General features: G+C 41.0%; 1 protein-coding gene across 1 annotated transcript in view; it reads right to left on the bottom strand.

Annotated features, from left to right (window-relative positions):
* Positions 1-13,458, bottom strand: part of LOC115469590 (collagenase 3-like) — a 29,162-nt gene extending 15,704 nt beyond the window's left edge. The window contains exons 1-3 of the mRNA XM_030202384.1: positions 13,274-13,458; positions 9,439-9,587; positions 9,224-9,349 (exon numbers count right to left, since the gene is read on the bottom strand). Coding sequence (XP_030058244.1) covers positions 9,224-9,349; positions 9,439-9,587; positions 13,274-13,425 — 427 coding nt within the window. The 5' untranslated portion in view covers positions 13,426-13,458. The remainder of the gene's footprint in view (positions 1-9,223; positions 9,350-9,438; positions 9,588-13,273) is intronic.
* Positions 13,459-14,188: the final 730 nt, after the last annotated feature.

The raw sequence follows: 14,188 nt of genomic DNA on the forward strand, positions 1-14,188 counted from the left end.
AAATGTAAAAAAAAATGACATATTCTATTCAGTACATTACATATTAACAACTACAAATAAAACAAAAAATTAAACACAGCTACCACACTACTTTTTCTTAAACTAAAAATAAAATTATTTTTTTCTACCTTTGTTGTCTGGTCACATACTATTTTTTCAACTTTGTTGGTCCCAGTCTCTGACTTAACTCTATTGCCAGGATTTTCTGTCCGTTTGTCATTTTTATCTCCTACTTTTCCTTTCAGCTTTCTTCAATGCATTTTCTGCTTCTATCCACATTTCTTTCTTATTATCCAATCTTCAGTTTCCCTCTTTTGACTGTGTCTACCTATAGCTTTCCTCTCTGTCCTCCCAACTTCCACCATCTGTCCCCTCTCTCCTCCCCACTTCTATCATCTGCCCCTCTCTCTCCCCACTTAAGTGCTCATGGCTCAATGATGGCACATAAATTCTGACTTGCGCTTTATTTTATCCCAGCTTTTTGTGTGCATTTTGGTGCCTATTATTTTGGCACACTATACTGAATTGCTCCCAATGTGCACATGTGCTAGACTATAAAAAAAAATTCAAGCTGTAGCTTTGGACCAAATTTCTCTGACTTTGGTGCAATGAGCAGGGCAAATGGAGTGGGAGGAGAAGGCTATACAATTTTTTATAATTGTAAATGAAAGATGATGGCTGCATAGTCCACTAGAAAGGGAAAAGGGACTTGATATACTGCCTTTCTGAGGCAGTTTTTGCAACTACATTCAAAGTGGTTTACATATATTCAGGTACTTATTTTGTACCAGGGGCAATGGAGGGTTAAGTGACTTGCCCAGAGTCACAAGGAGCTGCAGTGGGAATTGAACTCAGTTCCCCAGGATCAAAGTCCACTGCATTAACCGCTAGGCTACTCTTCCACTTGAGAGTTATAAGAAAGTAGCTGATAAAAAGAAAATTATACATATTTCTCTATATGGATCGGTATGCTGTCAGATAACATAACTATAGGTACTGGTTTGTATGTATAAGTTATATATATATATATATGGGTGAATCTCTTCATAAAGGCAGTTAATAAATCCCAATAAATAAAAAAATAAAATAAATATGGGGTCTTTTTATTAAGGTGCGCTGAAAAATGGCTTGCGGTAGTGTAGGCACGGGCTTTGGGCGCACACAAAATCATTTTTCAGTGCACCTGTAAAAAAGGCCTTTTTAAAATTTTTGCCGAAAATGGACGTGCAGCAAAATGAAAATTGGCGTGTGTCCATTTTGGGTCTGAGACCTTACCGCCAGCCATTGACCTAGCGATAAAGTCTCACGCGGTCACCGGGCAGTAATGACCTATGCGCACCAAATGCCACTTGGTGTGCATCCGATACACGAGGCAGAAAATAAAAATTATTTTTCAGCCGCCCATATCGGATGTACGGCATGCGGTAGGCTTGTGGTAACTCCATTTTGGTGCACATTGGACGCACGTAGACACTTACACAGCTTAGTAAAAGGACCCCTATGTTTGCTCAACCTAGACAATAAGATTAATATTCCTGGGATACTGATTGCACTGCCTGTTCCTCCAATGTACTGAAGTATAGCTCAGGCATATTTGTTAGGAATATCGTGAAAACCCAAGTAGCAGGCGTGGGATGACCGGTTTAAGCATCACTGAGTTAAAGCATGTTTCAAGAAGCTGTGTGCATCAGAGAAATAATTGTCTAGCTTATTATAATCCATTTGGATTGCTCTAATTAGAATTGTCAGCAAGCATGAAGATTAGAGTAGGATTGGGAAGCTTTGTGATGCATTACTTGTCTCTTCATAACAAACATTTATTTGACTTTATTTTAAATCTCTTGAAACTTGTTAAGAAGCAGGGATCAGTTTTGTGCAGCTCAGGGTTTCTTTAGTAATGTCTTGCCTAGTATTTAAGGGAGGGAAAGGTTTATCTGATATATGCTTAATGCAAGAAATTTGACACTGAACATAATGCAACTATTGTAATGATTTATATCATAGTGAATATAAAATGTTCCATTATCAGGAACTAATTGCATACGCATGTAAGTTTGTGTCATAGGTTTGTTGTGGGTATAATGTGATTCACAGCACATAAAATGGTCTTGTAGGAGGTGGAGGTGTTAACTCTAATATTTAGGAAGTCCTTGTAAATGACTTGAGAAGCTGTTGGAGGGGGTTCTTCAGTGGAATGCTTCTTCGTATGGGTGGGTGGGAAGCTAATGCTGGGGATTTTATTCTTTTTATCAGGCACCAGGTGGAATGAACATATCATTTGAAGATTTGCTTCTTTTAATCTCAGAGATTGTTGTGCTTTTTGGATTTTACTGTTCTATGGGACATTCAAACAAATGCAAGATTTGATTATTTGAAACATCTGAATGAGAAATTGGGGTTGATTCAAAAAATAAACAGCTCCACACTTTCAGGATGGAATATCTTGGACCTGTTATTGCTTTAAGCAGAATAAGGTTTCCAATATCAATTCAGTGACTACTCAGGAAGTGCCATAGGTTAATTCAGGGCAGGGTCGTAGCCAGACTTTGGCGGGAGGGGGGTCCGGAGCCCGAGGTGAGGGGGCACATTTTAGCCCCTCCCGGCGCCGCCGACCCCCCCCCAGCGCCATTGCCGACACCCCCCGCCACCACTAGCACCACCACCAACAACTTTCACCCCCCCCCCCCCACCGACAACCCTCGACCCCCCTGCCCACTCCCCGCCAGCCAAAGTCTTCTTCCTTCATTTGGTTTCTGAGTCTGACGTCCTGACGCCCTGCACATTTTACGTGCAGGACGTCAGACTCAGAAACCAAACGAAGGAAGAAGACTTCGGCTGGCGGGGGTTGGGGTCCCCCGCCAGTAAAGGTAGCAGACGGCAATGGCGGGTTGATGGTGGGTTGGCGGCGGGAGGGGGGTTGAGAGGGTCATCGGCAGGGGGGTCCAGGGCCAAATCTACGGGGGCCCAGGCCCCCATGGCCCCATAGTAGCTACGTCACTGATTCAGGGACCCTTTTTCTAAGCCGCGTAAACATCTATGTGCGCCCAATGCACACCAAAATAGAGTTACCGACCAACTACTGCATGGTTCTTGTGGTAATTTCATTTTTGGTGTGCATCTGATACGCGCATCTGAAAAATATTTTTATTTTTGGGCGTGCTTAACGGACTGCCCAGATTCTTTACCGCTAGGTCAATGGCTAGCGATAAGGTCTTAGACCCAAAATGGACTTGCGGCAATTTTGATTTTGCCGCATGTCCATTTTTCTGCAAAAAAGGGGACCTTTTTTACCAACATGCTGAAAAATAGATCGGCGTGCACCTAAAACCCGTGCTTACACTACCACAAGCCATTTTTCAGCGCACCTTAGTAAAAGGACCCCTCAGTTTGTTATTCAGAAGAGCAGACAATGATGGTTCACCTTTGGAAAAAGTCAGATCCTGTGGAGTTTGTCAAAGTTCTGGGGCCAACGCCATAAGGATATGATAATAGCAATATGATAACTGACAGACTTGGAATAAGGAGACGTCAATAGCAGTGAATGTTATTGCACCTTACCACCATGCAGATCAGGGAAATAGATTACACCTTGGTTTACAGATGATTTAGGAATGTTAAAACTGTCAGGTCATTAGGCATAGTATTAAATCACTAGTAAAAGAGGCCCGTTTCAGAGCAAATGAAACCGGCGCTAGCAAGGTTTTCGTCGCCAACATCCCCTCTCCCTCCCTGGTCAACCCCTTCGTTGTTCTGCCATTGCTCCACCCCCAACATCATGACGTTTGACGCGAGGGCGGGGCCCGGAGTGATTTCCCACCCTCCCACCCCTGCCTCCCTCCCTGCCAACCCCTTCGTTGTTCTGCTATTGCTCCGGGGCCCGGAGCGATTTTGGTGGCTTCACCACCACGAACCTTCGAACCTTTTTGAAGGAAGTCAGGGCTTGGCTTCACTGACGTCAGTGTCCTCAGAACATTGAGGGTGAGTTTTATTATAGTAGATTAGAAAATAAGAAAACTTATATAAAACAAGCAATGTCTTTTGGTCAACATATTACTGAAGAGGTCTTTCTATTAGTGAAACAACTCAAATGGTGGGAAAGACCAAGGGAATAAGCCCATAGTTGAATGGTTTAAGGATAAAGTTACAATTTTTTTATGAGGCCATAGTTTAATCAGGATGTTAAGCAAGAAAGAAAAGTGGGGAAGTTAATTCAAGATGCTTTTACTAAGGATCTAATTCTCTCATGGACTGACATTGAATGTATGCATTAGTAGAAGTGGCAGGATTCATTTTTATTTGTAAGAAATGAGGATATAGAAAAAATAGTAATAAATAAGTGAGGAAACTGCACTTAAGTAGAACCTTGCCCTTCATTCCTGATTAAGCATGCAAAGGTTTGCTTAATGTGGAGACTATGGAGATCTGCAAGTCTCTTCCTGGAGCCCTTAAAACAGACAATGACTAGGTCTATTTTGAAGAGGTATACTGGGAAAGTGGAAGACCAGAATAATTACAGACTGGTGGCAAATTTGCCATTTTTTAAGAAAGCTATTGGATAAACAGATTGCAATATTGTGTAATGGAATCTGCATTTCCTTAAAAAGAAATGGAATCTGCATTTCCTTAAAAAGAAGAGTAGAACAATGACCTCCAGAGAAGGTATAAGAGAGAAACAGTGGGAAAAGGATGCTGGAGGGGGAGATTCTGGAATCTGTCGGATGATCTGTATAGGTGAATAGAGAATGGTGGAGATATAGCAGTCATACTTTTAGATTTGACAGCAGTGTTTCCATACTCAACTATAAGCTGCTCTTAGGGCAGTTGGAAGTGTCAAGATTCACAGGTATGGTTTTAAGGTTGTTTGGGTCTTACTTGAGCCATAGACCTCAATGTGTTTTATTGGGTATTTGAATCACAGCCATGGAAATTTCCTTGCAAGGGTTGATATTATCACCCCATTTGTTTAATATTTATCTACATCACATAGGCTAAATTTACTAAAAGGTGCTACTGTATACCATGTACTAACACACATTAATGCATGTTATGTAGTGCAGGTCTCTTGCTGTGTACATAAGTACATGTGTTGCCATACTGGAACAGACCTAAGGTCCAACATGCCCAGTATCCTGTTTCCAACAGTGGCCAATCCAGGTCACAAGTACCTGGCAAGATCCCAAAACAGTACAATACATTTTATGCTACTTATCCCAGAAATAAGCAGTGGATTTTCCCAGGTCCATTTTAATAATGGCTTATGAACTACCTAGCTAAGCTAACTGCTTTTACTACATTCTCTGGCAATGAATTCCAGAGTTTAATTACACGTTGAGTGAAGAAATGTTTACTTTAAATTTACTGCTTTGTAGCTTCATTGCATGCCGCCTAGTCCTAGTATATTTGGAAAGAGTAAACAAGTGATTCACATCTACCTGTTCCACTCCACTCTGTATTTTATATACCTCTATCATATCTCCCCTCGGCCATCTTTTCTTCAAGCTGAAGAACCCAAGCCATTTCAGCCTTTCCTCATAGGGAAGTTGCCCAATCCCCTTTATCATTTTCGTTGCCCTTCTCTGTACCTTTTCTAATATCACTCATATCTTTTTTGAGAAGCGGTGACCAGAATTGCACACAGTATTCAAGATGTGGTCGCATCATGGAGTGATACAAAGGCATTATAACATCCTCATTTTTATTTTCCATTTCTTTCCTAATAATATCTAACATTCTATTTGCTTTCTTTTCTGCCGCAGCACACCGAGCAGAGGGTTTCAAAGTATTATCAATGATAACTCCAAGATCTTTTTCCTGCTCAGTGACTCCTAATGCAGAACCTTGCATCACGTAGCTATAATCCGGGTTCCTCTTTCCCACACGCATCACTTTGCACTTGCTCACATTATAAACATTATCTGCCATTTGGATGCCCACCAGCTTATAATTGAAAAAGAAAAACGCCTATATTGCGACCCAAATCGGGAGATAGACGTTTTTGTTCAATTATGCCCCTCCCAGTCTCCCAGTCTCGTAAGGTTGTTTTGCAATTTTTCACAATCTTTTTGCAATTTAACAACTTTGAATAACTTTGTGTCATCAGCAAATTTAATTACCTCACTAGTTATTGCCATATCTAGATCATTTATAAATATGTCAAAAAGCAGTGGTCCCAACAAAGGCCCTTGTGGAACCCCACTATCTACCCTTCTCCATTGAGAACACTGACCATTTAGCCCTACTCTCTGTCTTCTATCCTTTAACCAGTTTTTAATCCACAATAGAACACTACCTCCTATCCCATGACTTTCCAATTTCTTCTGGAGTCTTTCATGGGGTATTTTGTCTAATGCCTTTTGAAAATCCAGATACACAATATTTACCGGTTCACCTTTATCCACATGTTCGTTCACCCCTTCAAAGAAATGTAGTAGATTGGTGAGGCAAAATTTCCCTTCACTAAATCCTTATTGGCTTTGTCTCATTAATCCATGCTTTTCAATATGCAGATGACATTAATTTTGCTCTGAATAAAGTGGCTGATTGGCTTGAGCACCACTGGCTGAAGGTTAATTCTTCAAAACTCAAATCCATCTGGATAACTGGGAATCTACCTATCCCTGAAGCAGTACCCCAACTTTTAGGACATACCTTGACTACTGAATCGAGTATCAAGATCTTAGAAATCACTTTAGATCCTAAATTGTCATTTGAGTCTCATATTTCATCTGTTGTCCAGAAGTGCTTCTTCACTTTGCACATTATTAGATTATTGCAGTCTTTGATTAATAAACCGTCACTCCATAAGTTAGTTCACACTCGCATTTTAAGTAGACTTGACTATGGGAACCCATTATTTAATGGAGTGCCTAAATACTCAATCAGCCACCTTCAAAATATTCAGAATGCAACTATTAAAATTATTCTAGGAGCTAAAAAATCTGATCATGTGAATCCCCTTTTGAAAGCAGCACATTGACTTCCTTGCTTTTATCACTCTAAGCTTAAAATGTTAGTTTTGACTTTCAAGACATTTTATATTGGTTTACCCCAATATTTGAACAATTTATTAATCCGTTATTGCCCCCATTCAGAACCATCTAGATCTACCACCATTATCCTGAGCAAGATTGGACTCAACCACAGATTCAGCATTCTTTTATCAAGCTCCTGCCTTGTGGAATTTCTTGCCATGCAACACTAGCAGGGGTAACAGTCAGGAAAGTTCCAAATGACCAAGGCAAACAGCAGTAAAAGCAACAAAAAGTTTATTTGCTAAAACGTAGAGTCCAAGACTCTACAAGGGCCGTGTTTCAGCACAGTCTTCCTCAGGTGTCTAAATGTACATTGACATAATGAGATAAAAATATAAAAATACAAATATTAAAACATAAACATTAAAAATATATTGAAAACCACAAATATTAAAAATATTAAAACCGTAGTAATGAGACAGAATAAAAACAAAAGCAAGAATTGACAAAATTGACATAGATAAGTCAGAATAGGTGAGTAAAAGGGTCTGTAAACAAATAGTGATGGGGATGATGGAGCAAATGTGTGAAACAGATGAACAGGTGATAGGAATAGTAAAATAGATAGTGTTCACATGATTAATAGGGAATAAAAATAAAATGTAAGGAAGTAAAAAGTTGAAATATAAATAAAAGATGACGGGGTTAATGAATATGATGAAATATGTTTAGAGACTAGTTTAGATAGTTTTAAGAATAATCTAAAGACTTTTTTTTATTAGCATCTTTGGGTTCGTAGCCAGGGAACATGAATATTAACATGGCTCTACTCTATATCCCCTTCTTTGTAAAATACATATACAAATATGCAGGAATGCACATGTATTTGCTGGCATACACAGCAAGAGTGTACCGGCAGCCATTTTATAAATTATACATGTGGAGGAAGTGAGTGGTATGAACCCGCCAGCTTCCATGTGGAAGTGTCAGCACTTCTACACAGAAGCAGTGATTTTGTAACTTCCACATGTAAGTAGCACCACTTCCACATGTAATCATACCATTTTACAAACTTAGAGCCCTGTTTACTAAGCAGCGTTATAGATGCGTTAACATTTTTAATGCACGTTAACCATGTACGTGCCTACAATATCCGTAGGTGCGCTAAAAACACTAACACACCTTAGTATAAGTACTACCAATTAAGTAATGAGGACACAGTTTTACATTTTTTTCATTTTGGAGGGGAAAATAATGGGGGCTTAAGGAGAATTACTCCCATAATTCATTGAGTAAAGCCTTGGTGAAAAAGAACATTTTTTGAAATCTGAGCTGGTGCAAAATCAAACAAGAATTTTTTTTTATATATACAGTATGTGTATTCTCATTATAAAATGGGGAGTACACCTAGATTTCTTGGTTTGTGTATGCCAGGTCCAAACCATGTCCCCATCACACTCCCTAGAATCTCTGAATGGTGTGGATCTCAATGGGTTAATTTGCTTCCATTCTGAAATTGCTATTTACACGAATATGTGGCCTGCACATATAAATACCACTATTTAAACATGGATATGTTTCTAAAATAACCACCCTTTTGTTGTAACTCTATGTCTGAATCAATATATCTTTACTGTGGGGCTGTAATCATGGTTAACTCTGCAACTAATGCAATAATTATTCACTGAGATTTAAAAAATTAATTTTGCAACATCTGCTATCATCTTCAAACATTTCTTCTGCTCTCTTTCACTTCCAACCCCCTGTCCTTGGTGATCCAGCATCTTTTCCCCCTCCTGCGATTCAATTTCACCTCCCATGCTAGGCTACCTTAAAGGTAATCTTATGTTGGTCCCCAGCAATGGCAGTGTTGCACATACTCTGTCTGCAGCCTGATCCAAAGTTTCCCCTCTAGCCCGTTCTGCCTCCTCTGACCTCACATGCTATTTCTATATCACTGATTGGGGAGGGGATTGAGAAGGGCGGAAGATGCCAAACCCTGAATAGGGGGAGGGGTGTGAGCTGCAGGCTGCAGTCAAAAATAAATAACTACATAAATAAATTAATAAAATACCTTTAATTGTGTGATTAATCACGATTAAAAAACTTTTATCACGCACTTGATTGTAACTAAAAATTTTAATTGAAATGTGACTGTACTTTACTGGCATTGTCGCTCTACATGGAAACTTGTTGTTAAATAAATTATCAGAAAAGCAGAGGCTTCAGAGTATGAAACCATCCACATATACCGGTATTTTCAGCTGTCCATTTTTCATCTTCATCAAAATGAACGTCGCCTCCAATGCCTTCTCCAGGTCCAAATGCATGTGCTAGGGTTCCCCCTGGGCCATCAAATGGAAACGTGTCCCCATGAGCTAGAAAAGTTGGTATGACATAATTAATTGGCATTTTTTAAGCCAGCAATAATGACGTAAATCCTTAAGAAACTTTCTAAATATCATACCTTTCTTTGCAAACTTAATACCTATATCTGCATTTGGACCATAGGCTGGTTCAAACTTTAGCGGACTGGCATCACTCCAAACTTTTAAAGCCGAAACAATAAGTGAATTCACAGTGAAAGAAGGCAGTCTTGATGTGTATGTTGATATTCTGTGGAATGAGAAAAGTGTTACTCACTATACTTAAGTTTGAGTGGTTTTAGATATACTGTTATAATTGTCTAATTTTGTAAATTTGTGCTTAAGGTTAAATACTGATTTAATTAGTAAAAAGCAACATGAAGGTAAAGTCAGTCAGGGACCCTTTTACTAAACCGCATGGAGGGGCATAATCGAACATTGCCGGCCAAATAGATCGCCGGCGATCTATGTTGGCGGCAGCGCTACAGCTGGCCGGAACCGTATTATCGAAAAAGATGGCCGGCCATCTTTTTTTTTCGATAATACGGATTAGCCCGGCCAAATGCCATGGAGTTCGCCGGGTTTGAGATGGCCGGGTTTGTTTTTCAGCGATAATGGAAAGTTATGTCGGCCATCTCAAACCCCGGCCAAATTCAAAGCATTTGGCCGTGGGAGGAGCCAGCATTTTTAGTGCACTGGCCCCCCTGACATGCCAGGACACAAACCAGCCACCCTAGGGGTCACTGCGGTGGACTTCAGAAAAGCTCCCACCACGTGCATAGCTCCCTTACTTTGGGAGCTGAGCCCCCCAACCCCCCCCCCCCCCAAACCCACTACCCACAAATGTACTGCACCCACTAAAATTGCTCCAGGGACCTGCATACAGCCTCTAGGACTTATTGCTGCTGTATAATTTTGGCACACCAGTTCACAACTTAAGACTAATCTCTCTGAAAAAGCCCTTTCTTGAAATAAGCACGTTTACTCACAGTTAACTGCAGATCAGAGGTTGTGCCCCACTGGCAAAGAGTCCCCTGGTACTAAGATTAGCAGTAGGTCAGAGCTGGCACAATGGTGTACAATGCCCTCTTTCAGCACCATTCAAGGTACCACTACATTCCCTAACGTGGGTAACACAGGAAAGGGAACTAAAACTGGCTTACAAAAATGGCCACTACCGCATGGACTACAATAGGAAACAAAACAGGGCACACTCTGACCAAGTTAGCAGGGGGGAAAAGCACCATGGGAGTAGAGACCAGTCTACACCCACCACAATGCATTGCTAATGTGACTTTGCAGGGCGCCTAACAGAAAAGGTGTCACACTCACCCGAGAGCCACATCGCAACCAGGGAAAGGCTGTCGGAGGATACAACACATTCTGCTGTCATGGAGGTGGGTACGGCATTTGAGGCTGGCATACAGGCTGGAAAAAAGGTTTTTAGTTTTATTTTTTTAGTTTGGAAGGGGATTGGTGACCACTGGGGGGTATGGGGAGGTCATCCCCCATTCCCTCCAGTGGTCATCTGGTCAGTTGGGGCACCTTTTTGAGGCTTGGTCGTGAAAATAAAAGGACCAAGTAAAGCCGGCGAAATACTGCTTAACGCCACTTTTTTTTCTCCATTATCGACGAAAGCCGGCCATCTGGTAGCCACACCCATGCCCGCCCATGTCCCGCCTTCACTAATCTACCGACACGCCCACTTGAACTTTTGTCGGCGAAGCGACGGGAAAGCGGCGATGCTGTCAAAAATGCCGCTTTCGATTATACCGATTTCGCCGCTTTTAAGAAATCGCCGGCCATCTCCCGATTTATGTCGGAAGATGGCCGGCGATCACTTTCGATTATAAGCTGGTTAGGCACCTATGTGCACCCAACGTGTTAATTTTGAGTTACTGTCCGGCTACTGCGTGGCACCTGCGGTAATTTCATTTTTGATATGTGCCCGGTACGCGCACCGGAAAATAATTTTTATTTTCTTGTGCGTGGCAAAAACCCAGCGGCAATTGTCATTCTACATGCGTATATGATTACTGCACAGTTACCATGTGAGACCTTACTGCTAGGTCAACAGCAGTAAGGTCTCAGACCCAAAATGGACATGCGGCAATTTTCATTTTGCCGCACGTCCATTTTCGGCAAAAATTAAAAAAGCAATTTTTACAGGTGCCCTGAAAAATGATTCTGCACGCGCCCAAAACACACGTCTACACTACCGCAGCCATTTTTCAGTGCGCCTTAGTAAAAGGGCCCCTTGGTGAATTAGTTTTTCAATATCAAATTTCAAAAAGAAATAAGAAGGCCCATTTTAGATAGATCACACAAAGACTGGAAATATAATATTGAGGATGGAATGTGCATAATTTTCTCTGTATTTTTCAAAAGGCTCTAGTGAATGCTGTCTATGTAGTGGGGGTGAAACGGGCGTAGCTGCTATGGGGCCACGGAGGCCAGGGCCCCCGTAGATTTGGCCCTGGACCCCCCTGCCAATGACCCTCTCAACCCACCTCCCGCTGCCAACCCGCCGTCAACCTGCCGTCGCCGTCTGCTACCTTTGCTGGCGGGGGACCCCAGCCCCACTAGCCGAAGTCTTCTTGCTTCGTTTGGTTTCTGAGTCTGTCTGACATCCTGCACGTACACAACGTGCAGGATGTCAGTCTCACAGAAACAGAACGAAGCCTTGCGATCTGCAGGGCTTCGTTCTGTTTCTGTGAGTCTGACGTCGTGCAGGTGGCGGTAAGGTCTCAGACCTAAAAATGAACACGCACCATTTTGCTGCATGTCCATTTTCGGCCAAAATAAAAAAGGCATTTTTTACAGGTACGTTGAAAAATGGATCTGGGCACATCTAAAACACACGCTTACACTAGCGCAGGCCATTTTTCAGTGCACCTTTGTGAAAGGTCGCCTTATTTATTTTATATTTTTTATACTGCTTATAAGTTAACAAAAACAATTGAAATGGTATACGATTATAATCACCTCAGCCCTCTCCATTCACCCCAAAATCCTTCCATAAAATATAAGGACCATTTATCTCCCAGCCTTCCCCCTCCCCCTTCTACTTATGCAAAGCAGCAAATAAAGCCCAAAGAACTAGGACATAATGTAACAATAAAGTCATTTTCCTTATTTGACTGAATATTGACCCTCTCTTTATGTACCCACTCCCACCTGGCTCCAGGTGGGAAGCAAACATCCAATGGTCCCTCTAATACTACATACTACATGGAAATAACCAGGTTATTAAAGCTAACATAGGAAAAGATGAGCAATAAAGACTATCCAGTCTTCCCAACTGAGATTCATTTTCTTTTGGTAGCTGAACATATAAAATTCCCAAATGCATTAACCAGCTAGTGTGTTATTCTGAATGCAGGCTAACTGGTTAACACAGTTATCGTTTATCATCTATTGAGTTTGCTATATCGCTCCTCATGAACCCAAGTTGAAATGGTTTACATTGCAATAAAAAAAATACAAAATCAAAAATTAGAAAAGGAACGCGATAAAATAGGAAAGCACAATCACTCAAGACCAATCAAATAATTAACAAACCATAATTCAAGCCAAAATACAACCTGCAGGAAACAGTCTATTATAAATTGAGTTTCTTCCCCTAAATAGGAGGTGAAAAGTGCTCCTGTGTTAACTCCATGCAAGTACCGTGCTCTAATGATAACATTTGCGCAAGACCTATAATGAAATATATTAAAATTCCTCCAAATGTGCTGTGTTAAATCTGGGCTTAGGGTGAGGTAAACTCCTGTGTTACCACACATTAAACCCAGATTCTAGTGCATTTTAGTAATAGAACCAGTAACTAAGGTATTTTTCCTCCATTCATGTGAGAGGTATCATTTTTGGTTGGCATGTTCACATTTTCTTCCTGCCAAGATAGTGCCATGTCAGGTCTCCAATGCATTATCTTACCTGTAGGTTAAAGTATTCCTTGACCAGCGATTCCATTGGCCCAGTGGCCTGTAATTGTTAACATCAGGAACTCCACATCGTGGGACTTTCATCGTAGCCAAAGTTTCAGAATCCAGGAGACCAGTGGCATTCAGATGAAAAAATGTCTGCATTCGCTTTAGTCTGCTTGCTATTGAGTCAGTGCTTCTCCTTGTACGGTTGGGTAAATCTTCACTGATGTGATAGAAATGTTGCAGATATTCCTGAGTGTTACAAGGAAAACATTTTCAGATTACCACTGACTGCTCAGCCAATGTGTGTGTGCCTTGCCGCCATTTCTTTTGCCATGCATTATGTCTTCAAAAGCCTCTCAGATTGTAACTGTCACTGTTCCCTCTAAACTGAGCAGCAGTCCTCCACATGTAGTTCTGTCAGCTGGGGATGCTGTTTCACTATCACATTTTCAATAATGAGAGACTGGCTAGCTCTGCAGGACTCCAGGGAACCTGCCTGTCCCTAGCAATTGAAAACTCAATATGGAAGCACCACCACCTAGTGGCAGAAGTGCAGTTGGAGGACTCCCACTCAGCTTAGAGGGAATAGTGGCAGAAACAATCTGGGAGGATGAGGTGAGGGAAATGAGGAAGTCCAAAATATTGTCCCAGTATTTTTTTTTACTTTAAAAACACAGGTCTTATTATATATTTGAAATATGGCATTTATAGGATTCTGTATCCATACAATAGATATTACTTATGATATACGTGTATGAGGGGCATCCAAATGACGAAATAAACGTTTATTGGAAAACATTTAAAAATTGAAGTCCATAATGGAAGAAAAAACTAAATATTTTCCAATATTGAAAAATACACAACCCCTCCCCCCCCGAATAATTTCAAGGAGGATGTACCAAAAACTTTCTAGATGTTTAGA

The sequence above is a fragment of the Microcaecilia unicolor genome, chromosome 4 (genome assembly GCF_901765095.1).
Source record: "Microcaecilia unicolor chromosome 4, aMicUni1.1, whole genome shotgun sequence".
NCBI lineage: Eukaryota > Metazoa > Chordata > Amphibia > Gymnophiona > Siphonopidae > Microcaecilia > Microcaecilia unicolor.